Genomic DNA, 18150 nt, shown 5'->3' with positions numbered 1-18150 from the left:
ACATTTCCCTAGTTTTATTTTGTCATTTTTAGGTGATACTCAACTTAACAGTGCCAACAAAATTAGAATCCAGAAACATTTAAGACTTCACAGATTATAATTTAACCCATTTTTATAATGTCCAATTTGAAAATCTCCTTGAAAACCACTACTGATATAACAGGACTGAACATCAATGGCCAACCACCATTCCCACTGTCAATACAAGTGAATGATTTTTGAACCTAAATAGCAAAAGTTATTAAGCTACTGAACCCCAGATGTGAGGCTCAGCATGTAAAGTCTCAGTTTGGCCTCATTGAGCTGAACCACTGTCCTCTCAATGAAATGACTCTGGACTCCATGCAGTTGTGTTTTTACCAGGTGAGCCACTGGGGAACCCAGAGCTGAATCTTTTCAAAATGCAGAGAATTCTCATTGATGGCACACTCCCCATCCTGCCCTAAATACTTCAGAAAAAGTCTAATGGTAGAGGATAAGGCAAGTGGCATTATTTATAACCAGTTAAACAATTATAGGAATGACAGCCTCTCGTAAAACAAAACACTGCAAACATGATGGCTTCAAGTACATGACACGAGAAGATTTCACCCAAAATGTGACTTATTTTCATGGCAGAATATTTTTTTCTCCGTCCAGGCTACATTTTTTTTTATTACTTTTTTTTAACATATACTAAACTGAACAAAGCGAAAGTTTCAAGAAAAATTATTTAACTTCTCCAAATGAACGCACCACTGAAGCCATAGCAAGATAATCCTACACCCAGGATAGTGAAAAGGGTAAGCAAGTCTTCCTGTCATTTTAATTCAAATCAATCCAGTTAAACTTTAAAAACAGAAACTGATTAAAACCAAAGAGTGACGCAACTTTCTTCTTTAAATGGGTCCAATAGAGGCTTTTGAGATTTATAACAGTTCAAAAACAAAATCACTATGCCATAAAATATTTGGTAATTTATTTAAGTGCTCATCCTCAAAAACCCTGTACAGTGCAAAACCGAAACACATGCAACTTGCAAAAGTACACAATCCCATTTGGAACACTACTATGAAAATAAAAATTTCAATACAGACCTGCAATACATTCACAATAACCTATTTTATAGTGTTAAACGTAATACCAACAAAGGAGGAATAACATGGATCAGCAACAATCGCAGTTATTCAAGCTACATGGCCCACAAACTGCCCATGATCCTGCAATCAATGTGCATTCTGGATCAAAATCAATAAAAAAAAAAAAAGTTCTTTATTCTTCCTTCTCATCCTCCAATATCTTTAGATTTGCAATAAAAAAGGTTAAACTTCTGATCAAGATGCCTCCAAAAAAGAAAACTACTTGTTTCAAGGAAACCTAAACTGGTCAAACTTAAGCACTTGTTAACTTCTAAACTATTCCAAATATTTTTGGAGAAAAATATATACATTACAGTACTATTTTTTATTTTTAAATGGCCTTTTGTCACTTAAACTTTTCTTATGTCTAATGAAGGCAGCAATCACCTGCCTGCAAATAACTAAATTCAGGTAGAAAAGTATAAATCAACTACAAATATGTGAAAAAACATAATACATGATCCATTCCCTAGTCCTTACAAGTAATACAGAAAGTCATCTAGGTTTGTGTTGGGCTCCCTATGAATACTCTGTCCAACCAAGAATGCCAGTTTGTGTGCATACTGGCAAGGGGCTGGTACTCTTACAATTCCCTGAAAAAAAAAAAAAATATATATATATATATATTATTTATTTATTTATTTAGAAACGAGCCATTTTTTATCCTAATCATATAAACAGTAAAATATGCTCAGCTTTACCATTAATGATTATGTATTCCAAACAATACTAAATAATAAAAAAACTTACAGACCAGTTGTAGTACATGTGACACATTTTGTACGTCAGGCGTTGCATGTAGTCTGGCTTTAAACCACTGCTGTCGTAAACCACATTGTAGTGAGTTGGTGACACGCTACCAACACGCACAGCTTGGCTAACAATGTAGAAATCATACCTACCAAACAATTAAAAAAAAAAAAAAAAAAAGTATTCTAACAAAATCTTGAAACAGGGTGGAGAATTCCCTTTCACATACCACAAATCACAGCTTTTATTAACTGGCAGAATAGGTTGAGAGTTACAGGAGACCTGGGGGATATATAGGTGGTGTATCACTTCTAAAATTATTGATTTATCCCTAAATGTTTGTGTAACCAATAGCCATCTTCATGAAACTGTGTGTCTGTGTATAATACATTAGTTTCCAGCACTGTAATTGATATCTTCATTCTTTACAGTATCCTGCTTATTACCTGACAGTACTGAAAACAAATAGGATTTTATTTTTCCATCTTCATGAAGTTGCAAAAAAGTGTTTTTCATATATTGTAGGATACCAGACACAGTTCCTGTTTAATAAACATTTGTGTGTATAATGCATGCATTTCCAGGACCATACTCGATTGATGCATTCTTTACAGTACCCTGCTTATTATTTACTAGTTTATTATTGAAAATATATGATTCAGCAAATTGGAAAAAAGGTCTTTCACATTTAAATGTTTTAAAAACAGAACTGTGAATAATATAAACCAGTTTAGTCTTTTTTTGCTTTAAAATTATAAGTTAAGTGTGTTTATATATGTGGGGTGCATTTGAACCCCTTTCTGCCTTCTGTGTAATCTCAACTATTGCCACTGGACGGAGGGATTAACGTAATACATGTTTGCATTCCTTGAACAAACTTGGGCTACGTTAAGTCTTCAGACGCTGGTAGAGAATCTATGTAACTTTGGAAACACTTCATTAATTTGAAGCTTTTTACACTACTTCAAATTAAATTTAAAACAAGGGCCTTCAAGGAAAACAGACTCCTTTGATGGTTGATCAGATAAATAGCTTTAAGTCAAATCCCTTATCCAAAAGACACGAATTTTCATTTTTTCAGGACAAGGACAACTCTAAACACAAAAAATACCCTGTGGAAGGAGAAGTACAAGTCTGGTTTCACACAGAAAGTGTAGCAGTGCTTAAACAGAAATCTGTGGTGTCTGAAAACACTTTTAGACATCTACAGTGATTTAAAAAACAAATTTAGTTGAAATTTATAGTATGTATATATTTCTGAATGTTTAAAAAAGTTAATTCAACAAATAGTCCCACCAAATCATAATTGTGACAGAAATAAAACACAATAAATCTACAAGTACGAACCATTCTGGTCTTGTGACATCATTATCAATGACTGTTCCAGGTGGTGGATTAGACGGCTTCCCATCAACGCGGGCAAAGAATCTTGCACTGACGCGTTTCTTCACAACAACTACGGTCAGTTTGGGACTGGAAGGAACCAACAAATGTATTTTAACTAGTTATACACATGCAAATACATCTAACACAGCTATAAACCCACCTTGTAAACGTCATTAATTTGCTTCTGCAGTAAACACTGCCCACACATTCAGTAGGTGGTTAATTGTTATGGATGAAAGATTTAGCATCTCAGCTTCATCTAAAGATCTTATTCTTAAATATTAACCTTAAGTATGATATTCACAACAAGACATGTTTTTCTTTAGAGCTCAGCAATGTTCTTGATCAGCGCAGATGAGAGCATTAGATGGGTTACAAATACCCACTGCTGGTAGGAAAGTGTCAACTAACAGAAATATCATTGAGATACTATTTCAAACTTTGCAATATAAGAAATCTAAAAAAAAAAAAGAACACTACAATAGTACAGTGCATTATATTTCGTTGAGCATGTGTGGCTAACTTGCAGTGCTTTCTTGCTTGCTTGTGTGTGTGTGTATGTGTGTGTGTGTATATATATATATATATATATATATATATATATATATATATATATATAATAAAACTCACTAGTGAACATTGGACAGGTTCTCGAAAATTATATGTCGGGTACGGGGGGGTGGCACTTCGTAACTGACAACACTCTGAAGTTGTCCATCGCCAACTCCGTCTCGGTAGACAATTATACGGGACGGCAGGCAATTGTTGTGCTTGTACCAAGCCTTCAATGCAGCTACAATACACAAATACAAATATTAAGCACTCTGAATTGATTAATTAACTACATATTAAACTAAATGCCTGCCTAATGTGCACCAGCATTAAAATAAATATATTCATTATATTGAATAAAAAAGTATACACATTATTTTCTATAATTGTTAAGAAGTGTTAAATTGAAGCTTATAAAATTCTAAAGTACTGTAAACTTCAATCCAAGCTACTTCAAGATCAAAAACAATACTAGAAAGGCATAAATCCTATAATATCAAGTTATGAAGCACCTTTTCAACAATGAAATGCATATCGGGGCTAGGTACTGACAACAAACTGTGTAGTGACAATATACAAGTCCTCAATTTGCCATAGGAAATTCCTGTTTCAATACAATCACACAACAAATAATAAATAGGTTACCTTGCAGGGAAATCTTTAGTCCATCCACAATCTCTTGTCCTCGACTTTGTAGCACACATTTAGAAAACCATCTGTAGATACAAAATGTACAAAACTCTGAAAGTCGACATGAGCTAATTAGAATGAACGCCGTGTCAGGAATAAAAAAAAAGCTAGTTATGTGCAAATTTTTTTTAAAATAAATAATAAAAAATAAAATCACTATGGGAAATCCGACCTACCTTGTCATTCCCTGGTTCAGGCTGGCCACCAATCCAGCAATTGATCGCTTCCCAGCTACAGTGTCATGGTAACAGTCGATTCCTACGATCATTAGCTGCTTTAGCTGTTTGGGGGGGGGGGGGGGGGGACACACAATGACATCTTGCTAAAATGGCCAAATTATGCTAAATTAAGTGTTCGATGAAAAAAAGAACCACATACTATTGTCAGCAAATACATACCACAACCAATAAAGTAAATATAATTAGACACAAGGGGCTATGTGAAGTTACTTACTGGAATTTCAACACTCCACAATTCTCCTCCCATCTTGCAATTCATCTGAAGAGCAATTTTTGTTGCAATTGTCATCAGTGCTTGAGGTTTACTTAAGGTGCGTGCCACAACACACTGGCTTGGGGTGGGGCAGTCAACACACAAGAACTTCTTCACAGCATCATACTTGTCCTTGCGATTGTTAGGAAGTATGCAAACCACCTAATGAAAATACACAGATAATAAAATAAACATTAACAAAACTAATACAAAACCCTATCTTATTTTCATTGACCCATGTCCTCTGGATATTCCCTTTTGGCAAGTCACCAAACACAAGCATGCTGATATTAACACCGTGTAACAATTTTTTTTTTTTTTTTTGTTCCTGGGTAGTAAGTGTTATTTCCTAATTGCTTAAGCCTCAAAAGTATAGAAAATGGCTATTATTCCCCACAGACTTTGCTTTTGTGACCAGGACAGTGATATTTCAAAATATCACTATTTCCAATGGGAAAACGGGCAGATGTATGTGTTTTCGTTCACATAAAGTGATTAACATGTATTTATATATGTATTTACAGTATAATCGTAAATCTCGCAAAACTACTCACTTCTAAATCTTTTGTAGTCATTTTTGTATTACTTTAGTATAAATACATGTTAATCTGGATTCATATGTTGTTTGTTCCTCACTTTATGTGAACGAAAAGACACACATCTGCCTGTTTTCCCATTGGAAATAGTGATATTTTGAAATATCACTGTCCTGGTCACAAAAGCAAAGTCTGTGGGGAATAAAAGCCATTTTCTATACTTTTGAGGCATAAGCAATTAGGATATAACACTTACTACCCAGGAACAAAAATTGTGTTACATAGTGTAATCATATTAATGCAACTTTAGATCAGTAAAACAAAAACTTGATTCTATTCGATTTATAATGTGGTGTTCCTGCTTTAAGCGTGTATCTCTTTAAAATCACTCACACGTCCGAAGACTGGCCTCTTGTTAAACCCACCCCACCCCCACCCCAGTGCAGTTCAACATACAATCTGCAATAACATTGAGCTTTTCTCATTTCAAATACAGTACTAGATTTATATTATTGTGTTCTTTCCATTCAGACTGGTTGAGTCAGTTAAGTCCCCTTCATGTAAAGTACTTAATGCGGAGGGTGCACATACAGGGATGGATCAACGACCTTGTTTCCAAAAAGCTGCCTTACCATCTGAGTTTGTGGACTAACATTATGCTGCAAGGCCTTCATCAGGGAATCCTGCCGATCCTCAATCTCAATCCTGTACAGGAGATTGAAAAACAGATTCATATTTAAGTTACAAAAACTAAACTGTACTTTTCCAAATGATCTTGCATAAATACTGGCTACTTACATGCATGCCCTTTGCACCCTGATGCCTAGTGGTGGCGACACTTTGTTTAGAGCTTGAAGCAGTGCCTGGGCACAATCAATGTTTCTTCTAGTATACAGCATTAACCAATTTTCCAATGGCCTGGTACTTATTAGCTGAGCTCCCCTCATTTCCCTTGACCACTCTGCTACCCAAGGACTGTATTCGTACTGGGGAAAAAAAACACAACCGCATCCACTTTGGACATTGAATTGCTCTAGTGTTCCAGAATAAAGTCAAGCATTATACGTCCCATCCTTGTAAAAGTTGTAGTTCAACATTTACAAGCCAACAAATCCATGTACAGGTGTGTAATGTGTTGAACAAGTACAGCGTTGCTTTTTTTGGCCAGAATTTTTTTAACTAGAAAAAGAGATGTTACGTACAATCTTTGCTCCTTGGGAGATCCTTTCTGTAGGAAGAACTCTTGCTTTCAAAGACAGAAGTTTATTGTCAAAGTTTAGGCCCCAGCTGGTCAACTCTGCCTGTGTATTTGGATCCCTAAAATTGAAAATGATTACAATAACCATATACAAATTACACGCTATAACTAAAAATGCTACTGTGTGTGCTACTTCAATATAAAACCAAATGTACCACAACTTATACAGAATTCTTGGACTTCTGTCTTTACGTCTACAGCTGAACATAAAGAATTAAAAAGAAGGACTTAAACCCTTACGGATGATATTACTGCTTCAGCATTGTGCACCATCTACCTTAATCATTACATAAGATTCATACCTATTAATATTAGTAATGAATCTGTCCAGCCGTTGCTCTCTCTGTTCTGGAGTTAGTCTTGTGTGAGATGACAAGTCCTTCATAATGTTGAAGTCACTCCGCATTTTATCTGTAAGACCTACAATTTAGGACAAGAACCATTACAATGCATAAGTTAGGGGCTTCGAGGCATTTGATAGATATGAAGAAAAAAATATTTACACTGGTTCAGAGAAAATGGTATACAATTGCATATAATGAATTTATTTTTTTTTTTTTTTACTTTTTCTGCAGTGGCCCAATTACCAAAATCAAATGCAGACTAATGCGTATGTACCTGTGAGGTAGCAAAATTCAGGAACAAGCAGGGCTGGTCCTCGTGGAGCACCACCAGAAGGGCCCTGCCTCTTCAGTTGGCTGACCAGGAGAACCTGGTTGTTGTCACAGATATCCAGATTATATTGCTGTTAAAGAATGTGATGTCATTTTCAATTTAACACCTTCAAGTCCATGTAAAATGAAGGTGCACACAAAATACCAGAGTTTGAAATCATTTTAATTGCTAGTTTTACACCTGAAATTGCTATAAAATACTATGAAAAAATAAAACATAAATCAATGATTGATATGGTATACACATTACAACCTAATTATACGCACACCATTCATCTACGGCTCCCTGACTTGTTTTATATGTGAAATACAGTACTTTATTGCCAATGTAGACCTAACGCTCACAGTGCACACACACAAAGACACAACTGTCAGTCTAAAACCTGTGGCGTCCACACCAAGCCAGCAGCACTACAGATGTGAAGATTCATGTCTTTGTATGAATAGCATAATGATTCCAAAAAATTAGTTATCCTGAGGCAGTTACTGAAGCCCAGCAAACATTTTACCTCACTGAAATTGAAGACTGATGGACTTTAAGGTTCAAAAGAATGACCTTCAGCAATGAATTGTTTAAAAAAAAAAAAAAAAACACATTTGTCAGTAAGTATTTTGTTGAAATGTAAAGTTTAAATTACACAGCAGGCTTGTTTACTTAGTTGTATATTAAAAAACATATTTAAAAAAAAAAAAAAAAAAAAGCAGAATTGTACACGTCTGAAATCCCAGAAAACTAGTATTTAATATTAACGTATGGAATAAATTAGCAACAATACCTATCCAGCTGCTAGCTACACAACGTCCATTTACAGGAAAATGCTCAGCTCTGATGGGCTAAGAGCTTATTCCCATCATAAAATTGCTTATAATCCTGTAGCTTTGTAGTATATTTTTTTATTGGTATTTTTTTTTTTTTTGGTAAAATAAAGCACTAGGGAAATGGGTTTTGTGGTGTATCGCATTTTGAAAAAAAATTTCTAGGAGTAACACTTTAAGCAAACTAATTTTAAATCATTCTTCTGTCTTTGTAATATTGTATTGCATATATCTCCAGTAAACGCTAAATATATTGTATTCCACACATCCTTGGACCTGTCCCCCACCCTGGGCCGAACACAGGATTTTCATCTTCGGATATTCGCTCAATTTAAATACTTGTTCAGATATTTGTTCATTATTAAAAAATAATAAAAGCCATTATATTGCTCAAAACGCAAGCAGAAACAGCACAGCAGCAGCTGCAGGGGTGTGTGGCCCCTCTGCACGCATTTTTATTTTACACTATGTAACTCTATGAAATATCCCAGGACTAAAGTATGTTGTGTAGGCCTTACTTTACCCCTGTGAATTTGGTGCAAAACAAAGGATGCCAAATAGCAGTTCAAGTTAAACGTTTTGTTTATTCGCAAATTAAATGCATAAAGTTGACACCACATTTTTATTTTACCTTTTTTTTCATTCCTTGCTATTGCCGTTTCTTCACAGTAAACAGTGGCCACAGACACGTTTTCATAAAGTAGTAACATGGGGTTTACTTGTGCCTTTTGTAGCTGAACAAAGGAAAACTGAAATTTAACAAACTTTAACTAAAACAAATGTGGAAATGGTGTTGTAAATTGATGGTGAAAAAACTTGTTTATTACATTCCACTTAAAGTCACAACAAAAAAATACAACGCATACAATCGATATAAAAATCACTACTTTCCAGCAAGTTGGGCACTATTTAAGCCAGGCATTTCAGAATGACGTACTTACCATTTTTCTGTCCCATGAGATTCTGACTCGCTCTAAAGCAGCACAAAGTTTTTTTGACCCAGATGGCATTTCATAGGTATCACTATGCGTGCGCACGCATAATCTGGTTTGTTTACTTTTTGTCTAAAGTCTAGAACTTTTAGAGGCTCAACAGCTGCGTGTTAGATATATATATATCTCACATATCACACAAAGCTCTTTTTTGTTTGCCATTTTTAAAACTGTCACACAGCTTCTGGCGAGGCAGTAAATAAGTGCAAGGTATTTGTCATTTCTAGTGAATATGAACATCCGATTTCTGTATCCGAATAAGTCAAAAAATATTCTGATCTTTGTCCCTGCACCAATATCTAAAAAACACGTTTCCATTAATAGAGCCATACTGCACATTTGCCCAGTTTCAGGATAGTGGGAAACTCGCAATGGGTAAGAAAAAAAAGTGACCCCAATGACCAACACATCCATGAAGATTATCACACACTTTGGCCCACGGGGCAAGTTTTCCTATTACTTAAACCTGCAATATGCATACATACACAGGTAATGTGACACAGTGAAGAAAATCCAGATACTCAATACATAGAAACATACCGACTTGTAGTACTCCTTGAAAGAAATGTCCTTATCTCCCTTCTTAAAAGTATTATTTGGAGTCTTTTCCCAAGCAATATCATCGATCCTATAGGTTTTGTTGTTGTACCTGGAAGAAAACACCTGATCAAAAACGAGGAGAAAAATCCTAAGTATCTGAGTTACAGTATAAATCCTGTACTGCAGTCTGCTTCCCATATTCACAACACAGACCGTTTAATTAATACAACACAAATATTCATGTTTCGTAAATATTAAACAAACTCGGATTTAAAAATCTGAAACACACATACGTGCAATACAATAGCAGCCAGTTCAACAAAAGGAAAAAAAAAATATTCCATTTTTAAATTCCATTTAACCAAGAATGATGATCTTCTAAAAACTTGCTCAAAATGTCCCACTGCAAGTGTACTAAATATTCCAGCATTGACCAAAAAAGATTTTTACCTGGTCAGAACAATTAACCCAACAAGTTCCTTGGTGCAAGCTTCTGAAAATCGCTGGTCTCCACACTGCTGCCTCAGCTGGGACATAAAGCTCAGGACAGTTTCACTACGAAGGACCTTGTGGCTTACATCTGTACAGAGCATGATGCTGGATTCATACTGTAGAATGGAGGTTGTGAATCCTGGCCAAATCATTAACCTATAACATGACAATTTTTCCAGTTTTGCTAGTGACATCAAAATCACAACTCTATCAAGCCTTTAAGTTTAACACAACAAATCTAAAAACAAAATAGTTTTACACATTTTATCAACTAGATTTGTATCAATGTAATTAGAACCCATGTATACTGCTTATTCATCACAGCCATGTTGTTTTTTATACAATCGTCTATACAAACCTGTGGTGAGGGATATTCAGGGGATCATTGGGGTTATAGTAATGACGACCTATCTGCTGCATATTCAAGATCCTCAAAACCCTGTCAACAAACAGAAATTAATCAGTGCAGTGATAAATGCATCAATATTTTATACTTTACAAAAAAACTAACATTGGATCTGCAATTTATTTGCATAACTGGAGCCTAAAGACAAAGACTAGAATGAATTTAGAATTTTGTGAATGACAACTTCTTATTTTTACTGTATAGAAATGAGTTACACTGCTGCAAAATTAGCGGTAATAAATGAAGCCCAACCTTCTGAATATAATATTGTAAAACTGTAGGCATACAGGAGAGGTTGGAGGCAACTCGTTCGTCAATGTTATGGTCACCCTCACATTCTCACCAGATCGTGTTTCACTGAATAATTCTGTGACCTGAAAAAAAGGTTTAAGTTGCACACGATAAAGGAAAGGAAAACGTAATACTAACATTAAAATATATATATATATATATTATATATATATATATATATATATATATATATATATATATATATATATATATACACACACTCCCAAAAAAATGAATGTGGATTCTGGTCAAAGTGTGAGCACCCAACCCTGAAAAAAACAAAAATATGAAATATTTTATGACATACAGGTTTTGGCAGTCGATGAGGCAGGAATAAGATGCTTCCATCAAAGGTACGTGTTGGACCAAGTACTTCCTCGTGCTTGAATAGGAGAGCAGAGCGGAGCCGTCGAGATTCCATCTGGGGGTTGTAATCAACATGGTACTGATACAAAACCCACTGGGGCCGAGAGATGATGCGGAAATAATTTGCTCTTAATTCGATAGCAGATCCAGAAACACCTGCAAATATAAAGCTATAGCTGTTGATATCAAAATGTACCTAAAACCATTTCACTTGGAGAGTCTGATGTGAAAAAATTACAGGTCAAGATAAAGCCACCCTTGGTCCCATGAGTGTAATAAGAATATCTCCTTTAACATGACCCACATAACGAAGTGACACAATAAGCATGTCACCCTTTGTACTTAATTGCTCATGAGGAAGCCTAGCCAGGTGTTACGTTTTAAAATTGATCAATTAATGGACACTCCCTTTTCATTGCATATATAATACGGCTATAGGGGTTTTGAAAATAGAGAAGTGAGGACCAGCGTAGTTTTTTTGGCTCATTCGTGATGGAGCTTTTTGGTCGTGCTTGCTTTCTGTACGTGTCCACTGTTCCGAGTGATGCCACCTTCTAGCTACATGATGCGGCTTCACTGTAATATTTGTTTTGTGGTAGTTATTTAAAGTTTATTGTCTAGTTTGCTTTAGGTGTAATTGCATTTATTTATTTATTTGGAAGTCATTTACTAGACAATTATTGTTCTTTTTATTAATCAAGTTCTGCTGGACTACCATAAATGCCACAATGAAGCAACTGGTCTGGATATTACGATTCAGGGATCGACCTGCTTTTTTTTCTCAATGAATCATGCAGCAGTGGGATTTTACTGGAGTTTAAATTCAATCAACAAGACTCTTCAAACATCGAGTGAGATTCAACTGGTTTCTATTTTTTATCCAGTTACTGGCCGAAGTAATGCTCATAGTTTTGGGTTTTTCTTTTGTTCTGCTTGGAATGTTCACAGTGGATAACATTTGTTGGGGTTTTATCATTACATTTAGGACATTACTTTTTGCTTGTTTTCTTTTGACTATTTGTTGTGGATATATCAGTTTTTTTTTCAATGTTTGGATATACAGAACATTTGTTTTTGTTTTGTGCTACTGAATCTCCTTGGTGCTGCTAGCATCATTACAAACATCCATCTGAATCCATTTAAAATTTATTGCTTATGTGTATGTTCTATTTTTGTTGCTTGTGATTGTTTTCGTTTGTATGTTAGTTGCTGACTGACAGTCATTGTGTGAATTGCAGATTTGCTATAACTGAATTATTACTAGTAAGCACTTCTGAGCAAATAAAGAAAATGATAACTAAATTACTAGTGTGTCCGTTTGTCATTCAATGAGTATCACGTACCTATCTGCGGTTGTGCTCATATGAAAACAGACTTTGCAGATTAGAATCAGTGTAACCTTGGTGCTTTACACTGCCAGTTTTTCTGTTTAAAATATTTCAGTAATAGTAAATATTGGACAGTAATTTAGGTGTTATCTGGAACCCTACTATATTGGCTAATGCTAAAAGCTACTGTTACAAACAGAAAGCGGGAAGTCCATTACACACAAACACTTTTTTTTTTTCAATTTTGCCAGTTAACAGGTTGTACAGAAAAGTTACTCAATAAAAAATTTCACAATTTGTGCCAATAATTAATTAAACTACACACACAGTTGTAGTCAAAACGTTACATACCCCAACGTAAATTTATAATTGAGAAATTTCTCAAACAAATTATAGGAAAAGTTTTTGTGGTTACAAATGTTTATTTCAGCAATTTTTCTCCAAAAATGGTACTATAAATTTCCATTGGGGTATGTAAACTTTTGACTACAACTGATTATTTATATTTAAAAATATTTTTTATTAATTATTTTGATTTTTTTTTAACCTGTCTTCGACGCCTTGACATGCTCCATAGCTTGCCTGGTGTGAATTCCAATATCATGGAAATCACTGCGTCGTCCTCCTCTTTCTCCGATCTTCATTTGTTGAAATCCAGCTGAAATTTGAAGCTGCATACCTTTAAATAGAAACAAAGTAAATTATCTACACGTGATCCTGTATTGTGCATCACAAATGTATGTATACACACAGTTCTATTTATGTTAATTACAAAGCTACTCACTTGTCTGCATAACCATTTATAAAACATTTGGAAATAAAAATGTCATGTTTATTTATTACTTAGTTGGGATGCTGTTGAGACACAATCACATCCAAGGCAAAGGAAAAACAGGATGGAATGGCAAACAATTTAACACAAGATCCAAAAAAAAAAAAACAACCTGTAAATCTGAACTTGAATCTTCACTGTTCTCAAACAAATGTGTGTTACCTTCAGGTCTGAGTGCTCCCGGAGGACCCTTCTGCCTTCCACGACCAAGCAGCTCCCCTTCCCCTGAAGGTTGGGGAAGACCCACTTCTGCTGCAGGCTGTGGGGCCTAAGAAGTGGCATGCATTAATCTGATGCCAGTAAACTCAAAACTACATATAAAAATCAATGCATCTGCCAACAGAAAATATGTGAAATTCTGACTGTCTAGCAATGAAAGCTGACTGGATTCTAGCAGGAGTGGACCAACCTGTGTTTTAATACTTCGCTGCAAAGTGCGCCCAGCTTTAATGTTAACCCAGTAATAAACAACTTTGTGTTCAGCTTTGGTTTCACTCTTGTCAAATAACTGGTGAAACAATGACCATGTGGCAAGTATAACCATCTACATTATTAAACTGCTCACCATTCCAGGAACTGCAGCTTGTGAGGGCTCATGTCCACGGGCCCTCCCCCTTGAACGTGCTCTAGCTCTTCCAGTCATTTCAGTTCTGAAACTAATATTAAAAATAAATCATTAACAGATGTGTACATTAATTGTAGCATTATTTATAAAATGAAAACATATTATTGAACATATACGTATATGTTTTAAATTCAGAAATAAGAAAACATTTGGGGTACATTCAAAACTAGAAACTGCAATCATAAGTTATTCAACATACTACTAATAAAAATCTATTGTACGGTGGCAAATGACACCACTAGATGGAGCCATATATATTGGGAAGACAATGCGCATACTGTCTGTATAACGAGGTCGCGGTTTCATTAGAATACTCCAAAGTAACAGGTGTGTACACACTATTGCACTTGTAATAAATACATTATTTTATAATTGGGTGATTAATTATTACCAAAAATTACCACACGAAAGATACGTTGTTTAGCCTGGGGATCGAAAAATTTACAAGGGTATTTTGAGATGCAACATGGGCACTGCCGTTTGATTTTCCAAAACTTTGGTGTACACACTGTCCTATAATACATACATACACACACATTTTATATATGTATATATATATAAGCCAAACCCTATGTCACAAAACTGCTCCAATTTCATTCAGACCCAGGTGTCGAGCAATGTAATCAGGCCACATATCACAGGGATAGAATACATTCACTTTTCTACTCAAAACTTCACTACTACAAGCAGTAACTTATCGACATTATAGAAGTAAACGGCGACATAAGTCAACATACTTGGAAATCAACTTTTTTTTTCTTTCTTTTCATTTTATTGGAAAACATATGAAGTACATCGCTTGCAGGTACGGTGAGAGGGTGTTTAGTTAGGTTCTAAACATTCGTGTTATACAAACCAAGCAACACAATTAACAGTACAATTTTATTTGCAAAAACATCCACTAATGTACTCCTTGTAAAAAAACACACACACACACACACACACACACACACAATGAGACGCATCTCCTGTACACGCAGCAGTTTTGACAAAAAACTAAAGCACACGAACACTAGTGGGTTAAACAAATTAATCGCGGATAGTAAAAAAATAAAATAAATCCACCTATCCCTTCAAACTGTAAACTCTATTGATATTTATTTCAATATACTAACCTAACGATTTGTCACTTCAACAGTGTATTACCGAGCTAAGCAATATAAGCTTCTGAAGCACCTGCACAGGTGTAGGCCGCGGCATGTTTGAAAAAAAAAAAAAACATAGAATATTGGACAGACGCACAATTTATATGCATTCTTATGAAAAAATGTTATTTAACTATTAACGACTGCAAAACATGCTTGCTTTTCAAAAGTTTTACCAGTGTTATTTTAACTGTACAAAGTATGTTGGTATTACATTTGACAAGTTATCGCCATTGCCAACAACTGAAGTTATAACAGATTTAACATCTAAAATTACAAAATAAATTAAACCGAGTTTACTCTTATGCCGTTACCACACACCTTTCTTTCCCGATGCCGACGTTCAAATAAACCGAACGCTTTCAGGGTCTGTAGACGAGACAGTCCTCACGAACAATTGTCGCTGTATCCCTTCGCGACAAATCAATTTTTATTTCGAAGAGTTCACAGTCTGTTTTGTAGCTGTACCTATCTATTTTAGATAATATCATGTTTTTTTTTTTTAATTTAAAGGGATATTTACAAACGTTGTATGTTTACTTTACTTAATGGTGTAAAACTAAATACGAACTATTTTATTGTGGATGCATACCTACCGGTTGAGAGGAGAGTAAAATCTGTCACGTGTAATTGCACGTGTCTCAAGTCCAGGCTGAAACTACCGCGCGCCGAAATCGCAGCTGGTCTGTTTTGCAACACGTGCAATGAATGTAGCTTGTTGCAATGTTGGGTTCTAACACTGCTTCAGAAGGTCAGATGTGTGTCCACGCAAAAAAGAGTAAAAGAAAAGCCTTTAAAATGCAGATGTATGCTTTGACATTGTCAATCCAACCTTATTTACTGCATATTCACTTAATTAAATTATGTAATCTTGGTATGTGGGTCGCCTGTTCTGCATGTTTTGTTTTTTTTGTTAGTTTTTTGGGGGGGTTTTTGTAGGACATTATTTTTTACTTAAAGACTCATTGCAGTAATTGCATTGCAGACCCATTTTGTTTGCAGTAAAATGCAAATATAGTAGTTAAGATAATTATAATTAAATTGGATGTTGCTGCATCTCAGTCTATGATCTATTAAAGCTACATTGAACCGATTGTGCATATGTAGAAACTCCTAAAATAGGGACACAAATGTAAATCAAGTACATGTATTTTTGTGAGCCAGCCACTAAAGGGCAGCATTGAGAGGATACCTAAAGCTGGACAGTAGTGTGTAATCTGTAAATCAACTGTAATCACTAAATAAATATTGCCACCAGATGGGGCTAATAAACAGAACAAAAAATAAATGAACAATGTTTGCATGCATTGCACAAACAATTGGACATACCAATCCCAGTATATTATTATTATTACATTTTACAGTTTTAATCAGTACACAAATATAATACTGTGTGGACAATTAACTTCCAGAGTTTACAAGTTTGAGTAATTGGGCTACACAAGGGTAATATTCTTCTCATTTCTTTGTACATGCTTTATAAAAAGTCAGATTACAAAAAATCTAAAAAAAAATAATACAAAATGAATACAATAGTTGGTCCAGTGTTCATTTTTAGAAACCATTTATTTTAAAGGTGGTGAACTGTGAGTCCTGGGGGCAGGTTGGTTAATTACGCTAAAGGCCCTAGCTCACAAATCACTTGCCCTCATGTAACTTTCTCTGAATGTTTGTAACAACAATTTAATACACATGCTATGACAGGCAGCACTGTGACATACTTCTTCACAGTAAGAACACTTAAGTTACAAAAAGCAATGGCTTATTTGGAACTATCCATTGTAAAGGATCTAGAAGTTACAATATTTAGGGAAACATACAATTCATGACATGAGGACCAGCAAGACTTGAGTATTGCTTGACTGACCTATCTGGCTATCACTAAATACAGTATAATTGTAAATCTCGAAAAACTACTCACTTCTAAATCTTTTGTAGTCATCTTTGTATTACTTTAGTATAAATACATGTTAATTTGGATTCATTTGTTGTTTTTTTCTGACTTTATGTGAACGAAAAGACACACATCTGCCCATTTTCCCATTGGAAATAGTGATATTTTGAAATATCACTGTCCTGGTGACAAAAGCAAAGTTTGTGGGGAATAATAGCCATTTTCTATACTTTTGAGGCATAAGCAATTAGGAAATAACACTTACTACCCAGGAACACATTTTTTATTTATTTTTTGTTACACAGTGTAATATAATAATAGCACATGCTTGTACCTTTGCCAGCACAACTCCTGAACCCTCAGAAGCCGTTATTTAATCTACTCATATGACCAGTTTAACACCATGTTTTTGCAGTTTGGAGTGTTTAAACGTTACCATGCTTGTCATTTACTATGCTTTGTTTCACTTGTATTCTTTTTAGTATGCCCCCGTAGACTTTTTTTAAGGGCTGTGACATTTTTAACATGCAGACTTTCCTGTTTTTCACAGCACTTTGACCCAGTGTGTTAATACAATAAGTGCATTTAGGCTCGTGTGCCACTTTGCTTCAAGGTTCCACTGAAACAGTGCAAAGACACTTCAAAACTGCATGCTGGGTGACAGAACCCGGGCCAAAAGCCCTCACGGGTTGCAGCTTGTTTAGAATTCCACATGAGGCTGATTGAAAGATGGGCAGATCCATATACCAGGGATTGCATTACACTTAGCACTCACACGCTTACTTCACAGTTCAGTTTAAACACTATCCCACATCAAGCATACATACATGCATACGGTAGGGTATTGCAATATTTACTGGAAGGTACAGTATGCTTACAACTAAAATAAGTTACCCTCATACAGTAAAAGTTTACCATAGTAAGCATGGCAAAATGTAATATAGCATAGCTAAACATTGTAAAGAAA

General features: G+C 35.1%; 1 protein-coding gene across 1 annotated transcript; it reads right to left on the bottom strand.

Annotated features, from left to right (window-relative positions):
• Nucleotides 1-713: 713 nt before the first annotated feature.
• On the bottom strand, nt 714-15344 carry piwil1 (piwi-like RNA-mediated gene silencing 1). The gene is made up of 20 exons (XM_041223053.1): nt 15291-15344; nt 13682-13787; nt 13235-13366; nt 11301-11515; nt 10955-11076; nt 10655-10735; nt 10255-10452; nt 9805-9913; nt 7401-7527; nt 7085-7202; nt 6727-6841; nt 6323-6510; nt 6157-6229; nt 4950-5150; nt 4673-4776; nt 4452-4522; nt 3895-4047; nt 3216-3360; nt 1869-2016; nt 714-1711 (listed from the first exon to the last, which is right to left on the bottom strand). Exons 1-20 carry the CDS (start codon nt 15342-15344, stop codon nt 1595-1597), a joined length of 2577 nt encoding a protein of 858 aa, XP_041078987.1. The 3' UTR covers nt 714-1594.
• Nucleotides 15345-18150: the final 2806 nt, after the last annotated feature.

Source organism: Polyodon spathula, chromosome 22 (genome assembly GCF_017654505.1).
Source record: "Polyodon spathula isolate WHYD16114869_AA chromosome 22, ASM1765450v1, whole genome shotgun sequence".
NCBI classification, from domain to species: Eukaryota; Metazoa; Chordata; class Actinopteri; order Acipenseriformes; family Polyodontidae; genus Polyodon; species Polyodon spathula.
Note: the sequence above shows the minus strand (reverse complement) of the source record. Positions and strands in the feature narration are given on the sequence as shown.

Bases quoted from the DNA above. Each gene is read 5' to 3' on its own strand.
- piwil1 (XM_041223053.1), bottom strand. From the start codon at position 15,344: ATGCCGCGGCCTACACCTGTGCAGGTGCTTCAGAAGCTTATATTGCTT. The intron at 10,453-10,654 runs GTTTGTATAGAC...GTCATGTTATAG, and splicing joins CTGAATATCCCTCACCACAG to GTTAATGATTTGGCCAGGAT. The intron at 9,914-10,254 runs GTAAAAATCTTT...GTTTTCTTCCAG, and splicing joins GGGTTAATTGTTCTGACCAG to GTACAACAACAAAACCTATA.